Here is a 19,358-nt window from a genome sequence, read left to right as displayed (position 1 = left end):
CTCCGTCCCGCGGCACAGGGAGCCGGGCCGGTGCCAGGGCTGCCGCCCGGCCGGGCCGCAGCCCCTGCCGCCATGGCCCGCGTCTCGGCGCTGCTCAGCCCCGTCCTGGTGCTCTTCGGCTGCGACCTCTGCCTTGTGCGAGCCAGTAAGTGCGGCCGGGCCGGGAGGGCACCGGGGCCACGCGTCGCTGCGGACCTGGCGCCCCCCGGGCGGGGGGACCCTGCCGGGCGCCCGCCGCTGCCGTGGGCTGCGGCCCCCCGGACTCTCCCGCCGGTCTTCCCCCCGTCCCCGGCGTGGCCTTGGCCGCAGACCCCGGGCACCCCTCGGGCACCTCTCGGGCATCCCCGGGACGCCGCGGCCCCTGAGCCCCCTGTGCCTTCGGCCGTGTCGTGTCCCCTCCCCGCGGGACGGCTGCGGCCGCGCTGCCCTTCCCGGGGACTCCCGCCGCGGGCGCTCCGTGACCCGCGGAGCGCGGCCCCCGCATCCCGTCCTGCCCCGATGGAGCTCCTGCCCCGGGAGGAGACGCTCCGGGCTGCGGCGGGCTGCGGCCGACCCCGCCTGGCAGGGATCCTGTCCCTTCCTGCCGGTGTTCGCCGGGACACGGAGCTCAGTGCACCCAGGGCACCGCTGTCCTTGTGCCCCTTGACTCGTCGGGATGACTCGCTGTCAGCAGCCGCCTCCTGCTGTCAGTTTGCCCCTCGTCAGGTTACTGAGATATTAAATCGAATTGCGAGTGCCAGACGCGTTCTGCTACATTCTGCCGTGTTTTCCGTCTCCTTGCAAGATACGTGCTGACGGATTCAGGAAGAGATGCAGTCAGGGGTGTTAAAAAGGGGCCACTTATTTTTAGATGTGCGGTCTGGTGCTTACTCCCTGCTGCAGCAGTAAGTTGGGCAAACATCTGGGTGCCCTTGAGCTGTAGCCCCAAGGGCACGGGCCGAGGGGCAGGGGTGATCCCCTCTCCATGTCACAGCAGGATGAGGAGGGCACCGATGGAGCTATGCCCCGTCCCTCTGCAGCACCACATCTGCCAGCATCCCTCATCAGGGGTATCTGTCCAACCCCTTTGCTAACCCATGGAGATGGGCTGTGTGGCAGATCTGGTCCCATGCCCAGCTACCGACTGACCATCCCTCCCACTGCCCACCAGCCATCCCTCCTGGTGCCCAAATGCAGGCTTGCAGTGCTACTGGCTTCTGCGCACAGCCCAGGTCTTCCCACCCCTTAATCAGGCTCAAAAGGAGCACACTGCTGTACAGGCAGGAGAAAACCTGTGCCAGGCCTTAAGTAAGTGACTGTGCTTTCTGTGGGATGCCCCTTTTGTAATACAGCTTTAATAAAAAGTGAAGCTGGACAACTTATAAATGATACAGAATCATTAGTGGTTAATGCACTGAGCAAGGCTAAACAGTGGCACACTTTTCCCAGAGAGCTCAGCTTGGCTTTATAGCCAGAACATGGTTATCAGAGAGCATGTTTTTTGGAGCCCTTGCATTCACAGATCTTTATGGCAACAGCTCTGGCATGAAGGTACTCTGACCTCAGCTGCAGAGCTGTCTGGACGATACACAAAGCTTTGTCCTTTGGAGGTCTTGTTGTAACAACTTTCAGTGAGGTCTCATCTTGCATATCATGGAATCCTGGAATGGTTTGGGTTGGAAAGGACCTTAAAGACTGTCTAATTCCACCCTCTCTGCCATGAGCAAGGGCACCTTCCGCTAGACCGGGTTGTTCCAAGCCCCATCCAACCTGGCCTTCCAGGTCAGGGGCAGGCACAGCTTCTATGGGCAACCTGTATCAGGGCCTCACCATCCTCACAGGCAAGTCTTTCTCCCCCATATCCCATCTAACCCTGCCCTCTGTCAGTGTGAAGCCATTCCCCCTTGTCCTGTCCCTCCAGGTCCTTGTCCAAAGTCCCCCTCCAACTCTCTTGGAATTTTTAGGCACTGGCAGGGGCTCTGAGGTCTCCCCAGAGCCTTCTCTCCAGGCTGAACAACTACAGCTTTCCCAGCCTGGCTGCAGAGCAGAGGTCATTTAGATTAAGCACTGTCCCATGTATCTAGGGTTAACTCCTCCAAAGTTTTGACTTCTGAGGCTTCCTGTCTTATCTTTTTCTGCCAGGAGCGCAAATCCCGTGTGCTCAGAAATGTATTTTCTACAGTTCGTTCAGTGTCAAACTGACGAAGGAACACTGGTTTTTCCAGTGCAGAACTGCAGCCTGGACACCATGTCTCCTGTCACACAGGTTCAGGGCTGCTGGCCTGGAGGCTGCACCAGGTGTGTTTGAGATACGTGAGGTCTGGCACACTGAGCCATGTGTGCTGTGGCTCTGCTGTGCCCCCAGATCCTCTCACCCTCCTGCTACCAGTGAGTGTAGGGGCCTGTGGAAGCTCTGGCTAAGTACAGCTGGAGCAGTTCTGTCAGCCCCAGGTGGACCCAGCAGCATGGCCTGTGAATCAGTGCAGTGCCTTTGTTCTCAAATAATCGAGTGACAGTCCCAGGGCCGTGTCTCAGCATCCCCAGCCCAAAAACCTGGGCTGGGCCAGGCTGGGCTCCCTGCAGAAGCCTAGAAAATTCTTGTGCAGAGCTGGGAGCCTGCTACAAGCTCCATCCACAAACTTCTGTGTCACAGAGATGTCAGACCCTGTCTTTAATTTCCTCACATACACTTAAAGGTTGGGAGTCCAGTTGCCCCCATTGCACATGTTCAGGACTCTTTTTAATTCTGTTAGATGTAAAAAGCCCCCTAATTTATTGCTGTAGATGTATCCTGTGGAGCACCGTGTCCTGTTCTTGTCCCGAGGCCAGCTGGCAGGGTTTGGTCACATCCATAGTATTAAGCTCATGAGTTCCAAAGAGGGGGGCACATCAGTGCTACCTGCCAGGAATGGTTTCTGACTCGTGCTAGCTCCCAGGCCATGCCCAAGGGTGGTTTGGACACATCCTGGTTGGTGTAGATCAAATCAGTTCTCGAACGAATCTCCACCACTGGATTCTTGGGCTGTTCTGACCCCACTATGTTTGCTAGCACAGTGGTGCTGTAGGACAACTGTTCTTACACCTGCAGGCCAGCAGAACCATGCAGCCCCTCATACTCCCACACTTTGAAATGCCTCTGCCTGGGACAGCACGGGGGAGTGGTTGGTTGCCAGCTGACAGGGTGCTGCCACAGCTGGGCTGTGAGCTGTGCAGCTGACCTGACAGTGGCCATGGCTGGGGTGGAAAACCATACCAGGCCCAGCAGAAAAGGACTTGGGGTGCTGGTCGACAGCAGCTGAACATGAGCCAGCATGTGCCCAGGTGGGCAAGAAAGCCAAGGGCACACAGGCTTGTGTCAGCAATACTGTGGCCAGCAGGACCAGGACAGTGGCTGTCCCCCTGTGCTGGGCACTGGTAAGGCACCTCCAGTCCTGGGGGCAGTTTTGGGCCCCTCACGACAAGAAAGAAAATAAGCATGTCCAAAGAAAGGCAATGGAGCTGGGAAAGGGGATGGAGCACAAGTCTGATGAGTGACTGAGGGAGCTGAGGGGGGTCAGCCTGGAGAAACGGAGGCTCAGAGAGGACCTTCTTGCTCTCTACAATTCCCTGACAGGAGGGTGGAGCTAGGCCAGGGTCAGGATCTTCTTCCAGATAACTAGTGATAGGACAATGGGAAATGGCCTCAAGTTGCACGAGTTGGGAAGTTCAGGTTGGATGTTAGGAACAATTTCTCATTGAAAGAGTGGTTAAGCATTGGAACAGGGGTCCCAGCGCAGTGGTGGAGTCACCACTTCTGAAAATATTCAAGAAATGACTGGACATGGCACTTTGCGATATGGTTTAGTGGGCGTGGGGTTATTTGGTCAAAAGTTGGAGTTGCTGATCTTGGAGGTCTTTTCCAACCTTAATGATTCTATGATTCCATCTGCAGGGAGCTCAGCTCCTGTGCCCACAGAGTACATACACCCTGGGCAGTGGCCAGGGCTGGGGCCGTGGCTTTGGTCAGCCTGTTTTGCTGATGGCGTATGGGAAAGCAGAGTGCATGGATACAGACATGGCTCAGGGGCTCCCTCTCATAGGCTAGTGATAAACCAGAACCCTGCTGGCAAAACTACAGAGAGACATTCTTTGTGGGATAAAGGATATTTGAGTGTATCTTTGAATCTCTTCCAGTTTTCCTGACTCCTGTTCTGAAAGAGAAGCACAGAACCCTGTGATATCCTTGTTCATGTTGTCTCCAGTGACCCTCTCTCCTGATGGTGTGTCAAACTTCTGGAGATACACTCAGTCCCATGGTCTCTCTGAGAACAATTATTCATATTTTCTGGGCTCTCCTGTCTGTTTTAATTGCCTTTGGCAGACCACAATCCTGAACTTCTCGGAGTGGGAACCACAGCCTTCTCCTGGTTTGATCTGGAGCAGGGTATTTTCAGATGTGAATGAATGCACTAAAATAGCTGGCCTGCAGAAAACACCTTTCCTTGCCACTCTAACTGGGGTTGTTGTTGATGTCACAGCTGACCTTCCTCTTATTCTCAGGTGCCCTCTGGGGCTCTTTTTCTATCTGTATAAATCACAACACTGACTTTGTGCTACATGGGCAGCTTGTAGAACAACACTGACTTGTTTATGAGAGTCAGGACACACGGAACAGCAGCCTCAGTGTCTTTCATGTGCTGCTGTGTGTTATTTCAAGACAAAATTTGGCTTTGTGTGCAGGACTGCGTAGGGTCCTGCCATGCTCTTAGTGCTGTGAAATCTCAAAGTGGTGATGGTCAGTCAGGGGTCAGTCAGGTCAGCTTTGTGCAGAACAGCAACGGCTGAGCGTTGCTGCCAGCTTTGCAGCCAGTGGCACCGCACTGCTGGGACAGCCAGCTCTGCCTTCAGCATTGGCCTTTCCTCCACACCCTGGAGCAAGGAGTAATGCCAGGCAGGGGAAATGGCCAGATTGAGTTGCAGAGTGTGTTTATTCCAAGCTGCCCCATTTTTCTGTCACAGTATATCATTGCTGTGTCTGGGCTGCTTCCTACGCACTTCTGGGTGGTGTGCCAGGATTCGTGATGTGCCCATCCGCAGGACAGTCCCAGAGCTCTGTGCCTGCACGCTCCTCACACACACAGTGGGCTGGCAGGGCTCAGCCTCATGCACCTGCTGTGCCACTCCTCTCCTGGGGACAGATTCACCAGGGAAGCTGCTCCCTGTAGCCCTGGCCAACATGTTGCCACAGGCAGGTGTTGGAGAGGCCCCATGGTGGTGTGCAGGGATGAGTGCCTGTTCTAAGACATCTTCTTTTGCCTCTTTCCTATGCCTCGCCTTGCTCCGTGCCTGGCTCATCCAGACAGGCCACCGTCCCCTGTCAACGTGACTGTGACACAACTGAAGGCAAACTCTGCCACAGTCTCCTGGGACGTCCCAGAAGGAGATGTGGTCATCGGCTATGCCATCCTACAGCAGGTATCCAGGCTCTGTCCCCAGGGGGCTGGGGACACTGATTACCAGCATGCTCCTATGTCAACCCTTTTTCCGCAGTCTGAGGCTCCTCTGGTACCTGCCCGAGGGCACCTGCACTGCTGAGATGCCCTTCCCAGGGCACCCCATCTGAGCCATCCGTCCTGGTGGGAGGCAGCAGACCGCAGGCTGCACTGGGAGTAGTCCCTCCAGTAGCTTCTCTGTGATTTCTCTGGATAAAAATCTTGCTTCAGCCATGACATAACCCTTCCTCGTTTGCTTGCTCCACCTGCGCAGCCCTGGGTGATAGTGGCTTCTCCAGAGAGACACCTGGCCCTCAAACCATGCAGGGATGCTGCCTAGCGCAGTGCCGGCCACCCTGGCCCACCCCAGGGTGGATGATTGCCTGGGAAGGGAGGAGTGAGGGCAGTGTGCCCAGCATAGCCCTGCAGCCAGGGGACTGTGCCTGTTGCAGCTGGGAGCAGCCTCTGGGGGCTGACAGCTCTTCCCTCTGGCAGCGCCAGGACGGGCAGATGCAGCGCTTCATCCGGGAGGTGAACACCACCAACCGTGCCTGTGTGCTGTGGGACCTGGCAGAGGATGCCGACTACATCATCCAGGTGCAGAGCATTGGCCTGTATGGGGAGAGCCAGGCCAGCAAGCGTGTCCACTTCCGCACCCTGAAGGAGACTGACCGCCTGCCTTCCAACAGCTCCAACCAAGGTGAGCTCCTTACGGCTTGTCCAGGCACTGCTGGTGGGGCCACACCTGGAGGTCTCCACAGCAGACAAGCAGGGATTCAGCAGCCAGTGAGGAAGGTGCTGCCCTGAGCAGCAGGCTGGGGACACACTGGGTTGTACAGGCTGCTGCTTTGTCCGTTGTGGCCCTGATAATGTCCCCAAGCCCTGGTTTGCAGCCCTCCTGTCCCAGGTCTTGGCACCTATTCGGCTAGGCAGACTGTGGCCAGCACAGCTGCTGCCTGTAGGAAGCCAATACTGAACAGGCTCTCAGATCATCCAGCCTGCAGGCTACCAAAGGAGAAATGACAGAGCCCCACGGTCTCCTTTCCGACCCATATCCCTGTTGCCTTGGAGTTGCCTACATGCTGGCCCGTGAGAGATAATCCAAGAGATAATGGCCAGAGAGGGCACAGGAGTCTGTCTCCAGCACTAAGTATGAGAGGGGGTCTTGAGTATGGTAGGGCAAGCAGATGGGTGACTTTCCTCAGAACTTTTCTGTTCAGCTGAGAGCCTTCCTAACCTGCCCTGGCCCCTTCATAGGGAGTGATCTCAGTGATTACTGGCATGCATTGTGCAGTCCCTATGTGAACCCAAACAAGCTGTTGGAATGACTGACTGCCTTTGTAGCAAGGATAGTTAATTTGACACAGGAAAGCCATAGGATGTATGTCCTCTCCCCAGCCAGGATCCTTGTTTGGGGGAAGTGGGTTTCTCTCCTTTGGAGTTCCTCAGATCCTCCAGTGTTGCTATGTGCAAGGGTATCTGTTGCCAGCCCTGCCTAGGGTCTCTTCTCTGCAGGTGACATCACCATGGAAGGGCTAGACAAAGACCGGCAGCTGCAGACAGGCGAGATTATCATCATCGTGGCTGTGCTGCTCATGTGGGCAGGTGAGTGCCACAAGCAGCATTCTGGTGGGCTGGGGCAGAGGTGCAATCCAGGATGCACAAAGAGGATGTGGCTCAAGAGAGTGCAGAGGCACACTGATGTGGGTCTGGCATCCTTTCCAGTAAGTCCATTGAATCTCTGTAGGAGATAGAGCCAGTGGGGTAAAAGGAGCAACCACAGCCACTGCTCAGCTATCATGGCCTGGAGTATGTGGAAGAGCAGGAGACAGTGTGGGACCCAGAATTACAGGGTGGGAGCATCCCACATGATGGTAATGAGTGGGTGTGTTGCTTGGGCCTTAGCTAGTGTGTCTGACACCTGATAACACTGCTGCACTGGCTGGTGCAGCTGTAAGGTAGGTGATGTGCTCCTGTACAGCATGATTAAGGCTAGTGCTCCAGCAGACAGCAGGTTGCCCTGGAAGCATGGGAGCCTAGTAGGTAAGTCAGCTCCTGACTAGTCACATGCAGCTGCTATGAATGGGAATTCATTGGTCCCCTACTTCCTTCCCAGGAAAAGTGGATTTTGTCGTGGTATCTTGCAGGAATCTCTCCTATTCCTGTCCTTGACACTTTCCTAGTGCACTGGAAGAAAATACAAGACAACGTGGCACAGGTTGGTGTGCCAACAGGGAGGAGTCAGGCCCACTCTGTGTGTGCCTGTGTGTTATCACACACGCACTGGAGTTTGACCAGCACAGTCACAGCTGGGGGCATTGCTCCATACTCCTGTGTCCAGGGTCCCCAGGTGTGGGACATGCTGTGTGAGATGGGTGCTGTGAAACCATGGCAAAGTGACTGACTCTACAGCCAGTTTGCACAGACAAAGCCAAGGGCTGGTTTTTGTGAGAGTCACAAACACTAGTGCCTTGCTGGAGGTAGTCCAAAACCCATCCAGCTGCTCACTGACCTCACTGTCCCTCTCCAAGTGCCTGAGCATCTGCCCTTGGTGAGCACTGAGCATGTCCCGAGTGCCCAGTGGCCTTGGCCACTTCCATGCCTGTCTGCCCAAGGAGACTGGCCCAGCCCCACATGCAGAGGTGCCTCGGGTGGTGCAGGCTGATACACGAAGGGTGTGGGTGTGCAGCACCCTGGGGAGCCCTGGGTGCCACTGCTCTGCAGCTGGGATGCTGCAAGGAGGGGAGGCAGGCACGGCCAGTGCGAGGGAGTCCTTCATCCCATCTTTCAAGGGAGTCCTTCATCCCATCTGTCTTTTGGCAGCGGTGATTGCCCTGTTCTGCAGACAGTATGACATCATCAAGGATAACGACTCCAATAACAACAAGGAGAAGACAAAGCCATCCTCAGAACACAGCACACCTGAGCGACCGAGCGGAGGGCTGCTGCGGAGCAAGGTGAGTGGGGAGGGCTGGCAGAAGGGATGGCATGTGATGTCTGCTGGGGCTTGTGGCCTCCACAGGTTCTGAATCTCTCCAGAAACAGAAACACTCCAGTTTACACTCTCACCCTAAAGACTGAGGGGTTTTAGGGTGCAGTGAGTCCTGGTCTCTTTGGGGCAGTGTGTGTGCCCAGTGGGTGATTGCAGGAGAAACACTGGAAGAGACAACAGGATATGTCAGATGGGATGGCTCTTGCCCACTCTGTCCTCTCACTGTAACAGACCCTTCACTGTGCCCCTCCAAGGCTGCACCTCTCCTGCACCAATGGACCGGTCTGGCTCCTGCCTGTTCAGGCTGGAGTGGACAGGCTGGGCAGCTGTTCTTGTGGTTCCTGCACTGGTCTGTCACTGCTTACTTTCTGCCTTCACCACAGCCTACTCCAGGTTATCACCACACGAGTCATTCCAGAGCCCTTTCCCCACCCTGATGGAGATGTTGTGCCAGGCTGTGGATGGGAAGGGAGGAGTACTTTCATCTGGCTGATCCCTCAGCACCTGACACTTCTCCCTTTGTTACCTGCCAAATTCAGTGATTTATAGCCCTGATGCTTTAATGGGACTGTGTGTTAGGTTTTTGCTTGTGTCTCATCTGCCGCCTCTGTCAATGGAGGGAACTCCCCTCACTGTGTTGCCTGACTGCCCCACTGATTCCACATCTTGGTTTCCAGTGGATGTCAGGAGCAGAACCTTCCTGTTGGGACTTCAAGGCCCCAGTTCCCCTCCTCCAGATTTTCCAGCTTCTTGATTACTCCTTACCAGAGATCCCTCCTCTTGGATCCCTACTGCAAACTGACCCTGCTCTGCTGAGTTCTGCTGGTCTTGGTGCCTTCTGTGGGCTTGGGGGGCTCTGCCAAGGGGTCTGATCCCAGGGGCACAGCAAAGCAGGGCCTTAAAGCAGATTTTTCTCTCATAGAAGAAATCTCCCTCGGTCAATATCATCGAGGTGTAAGTGCAGCACCAGCTCTGCGTCTGGGGTCCTGAGTGTCCTGCTAGAGCCAAAGCAGGCCTTGGAAGAAGAGGCAGCACCAGGCCCCCAGCCTGGAACTCAGCATGCGATGATCCACGTATCAGAACTCCCACTTTCCCGAGGGCACCTGTCCGGGGATGTGCCTGGAGCTGGCTCCCAGCCATGCATGCAGAGCGTGGCCCTGCCCATCCTGCACGCCTGGCCCCGCTCCCTCGCCACTGTGGAGCACAGAGCTGAGAGCGGGTGGGGGGCCACACCACCGGCTGGGGGGGAGCTGAGGGGAGCTGAGAGGGCAGTGCACTGGCCTGAGGGGTGGCCACGTCCCTGGGCACTGGCTTGGTCAAAGTCCTGGGTGCAGCCGTGGCACTGGATGCCTGCCTGGTGTCAGCCCGGGACAGACCTTGCTCTCAGCTGCCTGTCTGGGCTTGGGGGGCTGCCTGTGGAGGACAGGAGTTGCTCCCCTCTGGGCCCCGAGGCTGAGGGGATGGGGATGGGGCAGTGCAGGCATTGCCCCAGTGCTACCAGGGGAGCTGTGGCCAGGCGGCAGGAGTGTTTGTCTGTGGGGCTGAGCCCAGCCAGCACAGGGGAAGAGTGGATTGCTGCTGGAGAACAGGGCTCCACTGCACTCTGTCAAGGCCACACAGGGACTTTGAGGTCTCTCTTTACTACAGAGGACAAAGACACAAATGAGGATGAGAAGTGAGTGCTGGCACAGTGCCTGGCCAGCCCGCAGAGCCTGCAGCCAGGGCAGGGATTGCTAGTGGGAGCCCCACAGAGCTGGGAGAGTGGGCAGTGCCAGGGCATCGCTGTGGCTACACCGTGTCTGTAGTAGGGCTCAGTGCTGGCACATTCAGGCTATTTGTGGGGAGCTGCTGAGCACTCTGTGAGCAGCACAATGCCTGTGCTGCCTGGAGGAGGCAATGTGGTGAGGCCTGCAAGGTCTCAGCTGGAGGGAACAGGATGATACAAGGAGGCTCTCTGCTGCCCTGGCTGCTGCTCTCCCTCCATGCTCTGCTCTGCAGCCTGCCATGTGCTGGCCCTGCAGCCCTGGACTCAAGCATCACAGGATCCAGCGTCTTCCAGGAATAAACCTCCCAATAAAAGCACTTTCAGGACTCTTCCTTCCAGGTGCTGCTCAGCTCCTGCTGCAGGACTAGGTGGGGAAGGGATGGGATAAGCGACTCCTGCGGCAGGGTCTTTTCAATAAAAGCATCCTGGCTCAAAGGCAGCATTGTCCCTGCAAAGCTGCAGGTCTTGTGTGTGTCTGTGCACATGTATGTGTATCATCTGTCTGGCCCTTAGGAGAAGACCTCTTCCTGCATGCTGTGCAAAAGCTGCAGGTCCTCCAAGGTCACCTTGCACCCCTCTGGCCCTTGAGGGAGAACCAGTGCTGCATGCTGGGCCATGCTGTGCTGCTGGACCAGGGGCACTGGCAGGCAGCACTGAGGATGGCGTCACAGCTGCGTCTCTGCAGAGAGCAAAGACATCCTGGCAGCAGGGCCAAGAAGGGGACAAGGCCTCACCCTGACAGGCTGCTGGCTGGAGGGGCCTGCACTGCTTCCTGCTCAGGTGAGGAAGGAAGTACCTGAGTGGGGATGGGATGCAACTGCTGCTGGGCTGTACCCTGGGCTGCAGGGAGCATGATCGCAGCTCCAGAAAGACAAATACCTTGTTTTGCCCACTGGCTTGTTTTTTAGGGTACATTAAAAAAAATTAGGGCTACCAGGGAAATACAAGAGTAGGCACACACAAAGAATCAAATACTACAGCAGAGATGAGGAGCTAGGGAAGGCACAAAAAAATTGTCAAAATGCACTGGCTGGGGCCAAATAAAAAAAGAAACACAAAGATCTGACATTAAATGTAAAAGTAGGATGTGGTATTGAAGCAAAAAAGACTTCCCCCACCCAAAAAAAAACCCAAACCACCACTTCTTTCTCAGACCATGGCAGTGCAGGAGGGCAGGGAACTGCAGACGTGGGTGCTGGAAGCAGAGGGCCTGACAATGACCTGCTGACTAACAACAGTTACAGGTTGCTATGTGCCCTCAGCTGAGGGAGGAAAGGCACGAGACCAGATTCAATATGTGAAACCACAAGTGAGAAAAACAGCACACAGCTCCTGACTGACTCATGGCACCCCAAGCTTCCCCAGTGCCAGCCTTCCCATGGCACCCCAAGCCTCCCCAGTGCCAGCCTTCCCATGGCAGCTGCCTGCGGCACTCGCTGAGACTGGCCGTGCCACCACGGCTGCAGCCAGTGATTGCTGCTTGACTGGGCTGTCAGTGCCAGCAGCCTGAGAAGGGGAGCTATGTGGAGATGTGACAGGAACCCAACAGTGAGGGCCTCAGCCAGAACATAACTGCAAGCTGTTACTTGACAGAGAGACCAGATGTCCTGATGGCTGCAGCCTCCTCTGCTCTGTCTGGGGAAGGAAACCAAGTGCATGGCTTGCCTGTGCAGAGCACAGCTGGGGTGCAGCAGGGCAGAGGCACTCCAAAGCAGAACAGGCATGTGAGGAGAGGCTGAGACCTGCTGGCACACAGGGGCTCGTGTTTACCCTGGCCTCAGCATGGTCAGCATCAGCCCCCATCAGCGCAGGTGACATTCACAGGTGCTCAAGTCCAGCACAACCTGAACAGCTCCTCCCAGGTCACAAGGGCACCCTGGACCCCAGCAGCCCTCAGCACAGGGGGTACAGCTCCCTCATGGCTTGCAGCTGAGGAAGACATGGGAGCTCCAGGCTCCGTGAGCTCAGGGCACAGTGAGCCTCACCACACGCAGTGCAGCAGATTCAGTACCCTTCATTGTACATGGCACCTATCCAGCACTCAAACCTAAACAACAACAGTAAAAAACTTGGTTTATTTCTCTATAAAGGCAGAGCTTTCCTTGAAAAAACCAGCTCGTTTCACTCATGAGAGGGTGTGGGGCTGAACTGCAGGGGCAAGGTCTTCCTCACACTGCTCCAGGCCAAGAGCTATTGCTCCCTGAGGATGTGCACTGGCTGCATCCAGCAGGCTCAGAGCACTCGGAGTGGTCCTGCATGGCCTGGGAGCAGGCAGAGCGAGGAGCACAGGTCCCCCAGCCCGAGCTGGGAGCAGCTGCAGCTGTAGGCGGTTCATGCAGGCAGAGCAGGACAAGGAGTGGGTGTCACAGCCTGGGCACTCCATGGCAGCAGTGCCGGCAGCCCCCGTGCCCGGAGGGCAGTGCCAGGGTAGGGGCAGGCACTGGCTGTCCCGGGTGCAGGCACAGGGTGAATCCTGAGTGGCTGGTCCATTGTTGCAGAGATTTGGCTTAGCCCAGGGGAGTCTTGGGGCCAGCAGTCCTGGGGCCAGAGGTGGAGAGGTCTCCAACCCCTGTCCAGCTGTCCGGGGGCTGCCCCAGGCGATAGCACAGGAGCTGTGCTGTAGGAGAGCACGCTGGGGGCACAAGAGGTGTTAATTCTGAAAAGAGAGAGGAAGACACGGCGGACCATGAGACATGAGGCTGGGAGCCCAGCACAGCGTGGGAGGGGAAGCAGACCTTCCCAGGTGAGCATCAACCCCCTCCCCCTGCAGAGGACATGTTGGGGAATGAGCCAATGCAGCACTGAAGGAAGGAACTTACCTGCTGGGCTGTGGGCTCCCCTCCCCAGCTCCTCCATGCTGCTTTGGAAGAGAACACAACACCTATCATACCCCAAGCATGGCCTCCTGAGAGACACGGCATACTCCTGACCCCGACAAGGCAGGCAGCACTGGGCACTGGGAGTGCAGAAGGCCTTAAGCCCACTTGCTACCAAACTCCCTCCCCAGACCAGCCTGTCCTGAGACTGCATAGCCACATCTCCTTCCCATCAGGAGCCCCATGTCCAAAGAGCCGCCACTTCCTCAGGTTGCACACACAGCTCCCGCCTGTGCATGCACTGGTTCCTGGCTGGCACCAGCTCAGCCCAGGCTCAGCCATGTGGCACTGCCAGACCCCAGCTGGGTCCCACTGCCATGCACACGGAGAACAGCCACGATGAAACAGGCCTCTCACACTCTGCACTTCTGCAAAGACCTGCAGATTAATAGTCCACTGCTGGACTGGTTCCATCAGCTCCTCTACAGACACCATCAAGCTCAGACCACAGCCTCAGTCCATGCAGAAGTCAGCATGACCAAGCCTTCATCCTGGTCCAAGCCCCAGGGAAATCAGTCAGAGGAAGGGGACAACTCTGAGTCCCATCGGAGAGGCATGTCTGGACAGGCTGGCATCAACTAAGAGCAGCAGAAACAGAACAAGAAACATCTCTGGGTGCACCCTGGGGGTCACCATCTGTCCCCCAAAGCTCCACTGCAAAAGCTGGACTGCAAGGCCTGTCCCTCCATAGCTCAGCCCCCTGTTCACTTGAGCTCTCAACTGACAGAGTGTGAAGCTTCTGCTTGGTCCCATTTTGCTCTCCTCCATGATCCCACCATGCCCATTGCCTCAGCAGCTCCCCTTGCATGGAGCAGAGAAAAGGAAACAAGACAGGGTGCATCAGAGAGATCTCTGAAAGGAAGAAGCAGCTCACCACCTACCCAGATAAGCTTTCACCGACATTATCATCTTCCTCCTCCTCTTCCTCCTCCTGGCAAGCAAACAAACAAAAAAACTACCATGACACCTCACTGCACGGGCAGGTCTCTGCCAGGAGCGAGGCTGGGCCACTCAGAGCCTGTCTGGAGCAGCAGGGCAGTCCCCAAGCCCCTTCACTTCCCCAGAGACAGCACAAAGGGTTCCCACAGTGGGAAAGACTTGGGAGTGCTGGACTGACAGAACCCTCTGGGCTCAAGCACACAAGCACACGAGGAACAGACAGGCCATGACTCATCCCACGTGCCCTCCAGCAGCAATGCCCCAAACGCAGGTGGTGAGCAGGGACCACACTGCCACAGCTGCTGACACAGCACACTCTGCCCAGGGACAGTGCTGGGCGGGCACACCTTGCAGTGGGAGGGCAGGCAGAGGCCACCGTGAGCAGGCTGCGCGCAGGTACAACCCCAAGTACTGCCAGGCTGGGCCTGCACTGGAAGCATGAGGCCAAGGACCAAGCATCCAGAGTCTCCTGGGCAGGGACATAGTGAGACTGGCAACATGGCAATGCTGCAATTGCTGTGGCCGTGCAGGAGACGCAGTGCAGATGGGCAGGGCTGAGCCTTAGCCCAGGCTGGCAGGATGGTGACCCAAGGGTCCTCTTGTTCAGAGGCAGCTCTCACCCCTAGCCATGGCACCATGTGTGCAGCACAGGTCCCAGCTCCCTGTGTGACAGGGCCAGCAGAGCAGGGATGAGGCCACAGCAGTGCTGGGCCTGACAGGAGAGCTTCTGGAGCAAAGAGCCCGAGGAATCGCAGCTGCTGTGCAAGCACAGTGCTCTTCCTCATGTCGTGCTGCCATGTGTGATGGGGGCTGTGCAGGTATCGACAGGGCCCTGGGAGGGCAGGAGGAGGGAGCTGCAAAAGGATCACCGTTCCTGCCCTAATTCCAAACAGCCCTGGGCATGGGCCAGATTTGCACATACTGTACCCCAAACTGGTGTCTGAAGGGAGGGCTCCCCTGGGGGGCTGGCTCACGGGGTCTGCCGGGCTCACTGCTCTCCATGACACATGAAGGGTGAAAGGGCTGATCCTGCCTAGAGCCTGGGACAGGGCAAAAGCAGCAGAATTAGTGCCTGCAACCTGGAAAAAGCCCAGCTGGGGATGTACAGGCAGGACTGTGGGCAAAGGACAAGGAACCTCCACTGTGCTGTGGGGAGGGTGCAAACAAGGGTGGAGGAATCACTGCTCAGAGCAAGTACCACTGGGTCCTGAGCAGGGCTACAGCTCAGCAATGCAGAGCAGTTCAGCATGGGGAGGAAGGATGCCTCCCACCCCACCCCAGACAGAGATGGGGCAGTGGCAGCCATGGGGACAACACTCTCCCTGCCTGGTGTGTTTTATCAACCAGGCAGTGAGTCAGCTCCCCTCCACACAGCCCAGGACAGGGTCCTACACCAGAGACCTTGATCCTAGGGCTATGCAGAGGTATACATTTGAGAAATTCCTCCTACCTGCATGTGTTGCTTCCCAGAGATCCAGTGCCATCTGGAAGGCCTGGGCCACGGTCAGAGTCACAGCCTGTGCCTATGTACATGAAGGAGAGGGAACATCTGCTTCCATCTGGGCCCTCAAGCCAGGACAACCCCACTGCCATGAAATCCCAGACCCCCCAGCATCCCTCATTGCCTTTTCCCACAGAACATACAGATGGAAAGCCAGAGCTCACTGCTGTGTCTGTCTCCTCCTGGAGGACAGCCACCCCCAAGAGGAGACCCCCAGGAGCTGAGACAGGAAACTACCCTTTGCTCGCTCCCTGCACACCTGCTCCCTGGCTCCAAATCCAGCTGAGGTGCAGAGAGGGAAGGGCCTTCTCTCACCAAAGAGGGAGAAGGCAGGGCCTTGTTCCCACCCTTACCTCACAGAGCCAAGAACAGAAGGGAAGTGCTTACAATCTTCTTCTTGGGTGAGAGGAAGGCATGGCACTCTAGTGCCCCACTCTCCTGGCTCTGGGCAACGTAAGCGAAGACTTTGTTCTGCAGCTTGTCTGTTGTGCAGTAGGAGATCCTGTGGAGAGAAGAGCTGTCAGGGCACTCTGGGACCTCAGCACAGGGTGTCTGCTGCACTCCCAGCACATCAGCAAGCACTGCTGACAACCTGAGGCTGTCACCTGCCTGAGCTGTCCAGGCAGCCCAAACCCCTAGCAAGGGCCTGAGACTGCTTGGCACCTGCAGCAGGTGAGAGATCACTGGATCCACAGGCATTCTCTCCTGCACCACCCAAGTGTGCTCTGTGGTCCTCTGATGCCCAGATCAGCCCAATGTGTGAACTCAAGCATTGAGATAAGGGGAGCACAGAAGGGTGACTGCTTCCAAGGACACAACTGGAGGCCAGGCAGAGGGATGGTCCAAATTTTACAGCAAAGAGATGTCCTGTCTCTGTTTCCCATCTAGCCACCAGTCTGCAGCCATGCTCCCCTCACACCCAGCACCCACAGACACCCAACCCAGCCAAAGCACAGCTTGCAGCAGGAAAAATCAACATCAGCTCTCATAGGAACTGCTTTTAGGCAGCCCAAATGAGCTGCAGTTTCTGGCATCCTTCAGCCAGAAGGGTAGTCTCAGCAGTGGTGGCAGACATGCAGTCCTGTCCTAACTGTGAGGCTTTCCAACCACCAGCTTCAACATCCTGCTGAATGCCAGAAGAGACAAGCAGGGCATGAGGAGATGACGGATGGGCAGATGAACTCAAGGCCACCCAGGACCCTGCCTGCACTCAGCCCCAGGCAGTGCTGGGAGCACAGCAGGGAGAGGGCACAGGCCTCAGGGAGCCAAAGGAAGATCTAAGCTTGAAGGTACTGCTGAGAGAAGGCCCAGCCCTCCCTGGCTGCCCAACATCCCAGCTGGCTGCTGGGGAACACCTGGGGCCCCCCCACGCCATGCCCACCTGTAGATAGAGACGTTCTCCACCATTTCCTTTGTGTCTGCATCCTGCAGAGAGATGCCCCTCGGAGACACTGTCAGAATCACCTTCTGGAACTTGCGAGCTCCCACCCGTGCCTGGCGGTGGGAAGACATCAGTAATCTCTGCAAACCTGGCAAGGGTCTTCACCTCACCCCCTTGCTGGAAGGAGCCTCCCACACTCTGTACAGTGTCACCCACTTGGACCCTTGCTGCAAAGGCTCCTGCAGTAGGTTTGGGACAGCCAGAGCCTGGAGATCAGGCATGCCCTGCACAGAACACTCTTGAAATCTCTTCACACTACTGCCATGCACACAGGAAGGGACAGATCCCACCTCCTCCAGTACTTCACCCTCTCCTCTGTGCTGTGGCAGGCACAGCTCTGCTCCCAGATGGGTTCAGGTGTGGGAGCAGGTGGCAGGGACTGTCCTGCAGGAAGGCTGCTTCCCCACAGCACACAGGCAGAGAACAGCAGCCTCCTGCACACCGCCCTACTCCTGGGAAGGGCATAGTCCCTGGAGCTCAGGGCTAGGACATGGACACTTCTGGGTGTTCAGGGGCTGGGCTCTGACCCTGGAACAGCAGGGCCCCAGGGCTGGGTCTCACCGTGGCCACAATCCTGCGAATGGCAGCGGCAGCCATGTCTTCTCCTTTTGGTTTTTCTACCAGAGTCATGCCTAGATACTTCAGGGTGAAGCACATTCCCTCAAGCAGTGGCTCCTGCATATCAGTCCAGCTCTCAGGAAGTTCTGCAAAGACAAAACCCCATGGAAGCCATGTGCCAGCAGCCTCACAGCTAGTGCCTGCAGAGCCACCCCACCTTGCTGAAGCTTCAGAGCTCCCCACAGCAGTGCTGGTCCCTGACCTCGGCAGGACACTCTCCTGGCTCTGTGACACTCTCATAGGAGGAACAGAAGAAGACAGTTCACCCTCAAAGCTTTAGTCGTCCAGCCCTGGACATGCAGGCTTTGTCAGCACAGGCAGACAGCTTCTGCATATCTGCACACAACTGAGGATGCTGCAGTGCTCACTGCTGTCTGCACAAACCTTGTGTTCCTGGTTCTCATCTGTTTCGTTAGAAATTAAATGTTCTCAGTGGTGCATCCATCTCACCCACCTGAGCTGCTGGCACACCTCAGGAGCAGCAGCAATCAGTGCCACATGCAGATCAAAAACCCCAGGTTGCCCCAGTGTAAGTAAAGCAGGCTGCCAGGGAAGGGGCAGCTTGGCCAGCACTCGGGATCCAAGCCGCAGTAACTAGGAAGCAACCGCACCTCAGAGATGCTGTGTTAAGAAAGAGCTGGGAATTGCCTCAGTATGTACTGTTCATGCTAAGCTAATACTTTTCAGGGTTATTTTCACCTCTTCCCTGGGATTAGTTCCCTGAGCATTACTGGCACATTTGCAGAAGGGTCCAACTCATAATTGGAATAATCTGAACCCACAGGGAAATCAGGAGACCTTATTTGTACAGCATACTCCAGCACAAGTGACAACTACCAGGGAGCCTGCCTGGTGCCATGCAGACACTGGTGACCTCCACCCCAGGCAGAAGAGCCCTATGTCACTGAACTCTGAGGACTGTCCATGCATGCCAGGGTGAGCACTGCTGCTCCAAAAGCCTTTGGGCAGCTGTGACTGAGAACAGCCAGACACAGCCCTCCCTTGCCACGGGGTACCTGAGGGGTCATGAAATCATGGAGTGATTTGGGTGGGAAAGGACCTTCAAGCTCATCCAGTTTCACCCCCTGCCATGGGCATGGACACCTTCCACTATCACAGGTTGCTCCAAGCCCCGTCCAGCCTGGCCCCGAACACTTCCAGGGATGGGTCCGCGGGTCGGACAGCACGGACAGGCCTGGCACACGCGCTGCAGACCGGGGAGGGCTCCGGTGCAGCCCAGCGTGTTCCAGCGCCTGGCGCGGCCGCCCGGGCCCGTCAGCCCCCGGCGCGGGTGGCCTCGGTTCTTAAGTGGCGGCAGCCAGGGGAGCGGGGCAGGGAGAGCCCGGCGAGCGGCTGCAGCGCCGCTGTGTCCCCTGCCCGGCAGTGCCCCGGCCCCTCGGCCCGGCCCTCCAGCCCCTCGCCCTGAGGCTCCGCGTCCCGGCGCAGCCGCACCCGCACCGCTCCCTTCGGAGGGCAGCGGCCGCATCCGAGACCGACCGCGCCGAGCTGCGAGCTCCGCTCCCGGAGCGATGCCCGGCCCCTGCCCGCTCCGCTCCGCTCCCGGAGCGATGCCCGGCCCCTGCCCGCTCCGCTCCCGGAGCGATGTCCGGCCCCTGCCCCCTCCGCTCCCGGAACGATGTCCGGCCCCTGCCCGCTCCGCTCCCGGAACGATGCCCGGCCCCTGCCCGCTCCGCTCCCGGAGCGATGCCCGGCCCCTGCCCCCTCCGCTCCCGGAACGATGCCCGGCCCCTGCTCGCTCCCCGCCCGGAGCGATGC

General features: G+C 57.4%; 2 protein-coding genes across 8 annotated transcripts in view; one reads left to right on the top strand and one right to left on the bottom strand.

The window, feature by feature from the left end:
- Nucleotides 1-7: 7 nt before the first annotated feature.
- Nucleotides 8-10,646, top strand: FNDC4 (fibronectin type III domain containing 4). Of its 4 annotated transcripts, none has more exons than XR_003531975.1 (7): nt 17-145; nt 5,318-5,433; nt 5,946-6,150; nt 6,966-7,055; nt 7,204-7,303; nt 8,274-8,407; nt 9,365-10,646. XR_003531975.1 is itself a non-coding variant. In XM_027669476.1 (6 exons), exons 1-6 carry the CDS (start codon nt 73-75, stop codon nt 9,398-9,400), a joined length of 654 nt encoding a protein of 217 aa, XP_027525277.1. In that variant the 5' UTR covers nt 8-72; the 3' UTR covers nt 9,401-10,646. The 4 variants fall into 4 exon arrangements, 2 of the variants coding, with proteins under 2 accessions (XP_027525277.1, XP_027525278.1); XR_003531974.1 differs by having other exon boundaries at nt 7,198-7,303; XM_027669476.1 differs by lacking the exon at nt 7,204-7,303 and having other exon boundaries at nt 8-145.
- Nucleotides 10,647-12,263: 1,617 nt separating this feature from the next.
- Nucleotides 12,264-19,358, bottom strand: part of LOC113960109 (low density lipoprotein receptor adapter protein 1-like) — a 7,297-nt gene continuing 202 nt past the window's right edge. The window contains exons 2-9 of one of the 4 annotated variants that reach the window (XM_027669488.1): nt 17,526-17,668; nt 16,905-17,017; nt 15,911-16,025; nt 15,473-15,545; nt 14,950-15,062; nt 13,965-14,014; nt 13,027-13,067; nt 12,596-12,863 (exon numbers count right to left, since the gene is read on the bottom strand). In XM_027669488.1, coding sequence (XP_027525289.1) covers nt 12,715-12,863; nt 13,027-13,067; nt 13,965-14,014; nt 14,950-15,062; nt 15,473-15,545; nt 15,911-16,025; nt 16,905-17,017; nt 17,526-17,668 — 797 coding nt within the window. In that variant the 3' untranslated portion in view covers nt 12,596-12,714. The other 3 variants (XM_027669489.1, XM_027669487.1, XM_027669490.1) reach the window with 3 other exon arrangements.

Source organism: Corapipo altera, unplaced genomic scaffold, assembly GCF_003945725.1.
Source record: "Corapipo altera isolate COAL_440 unplaced genomic scaffold, ASM394572v1 120, whole genome shotgun sequence".
Taxonomy (NCBI): Eukaryota; Metazoa; Chordata; class Aves; order Passeriformes; family Pipridae; genus Corapipo; species Corapipo altera.
The sequence above is the reverse complement of the archived record's forward strand: the minus strand, read 5'-3'. Positions and strand labels throughout refer to the sequence as shown.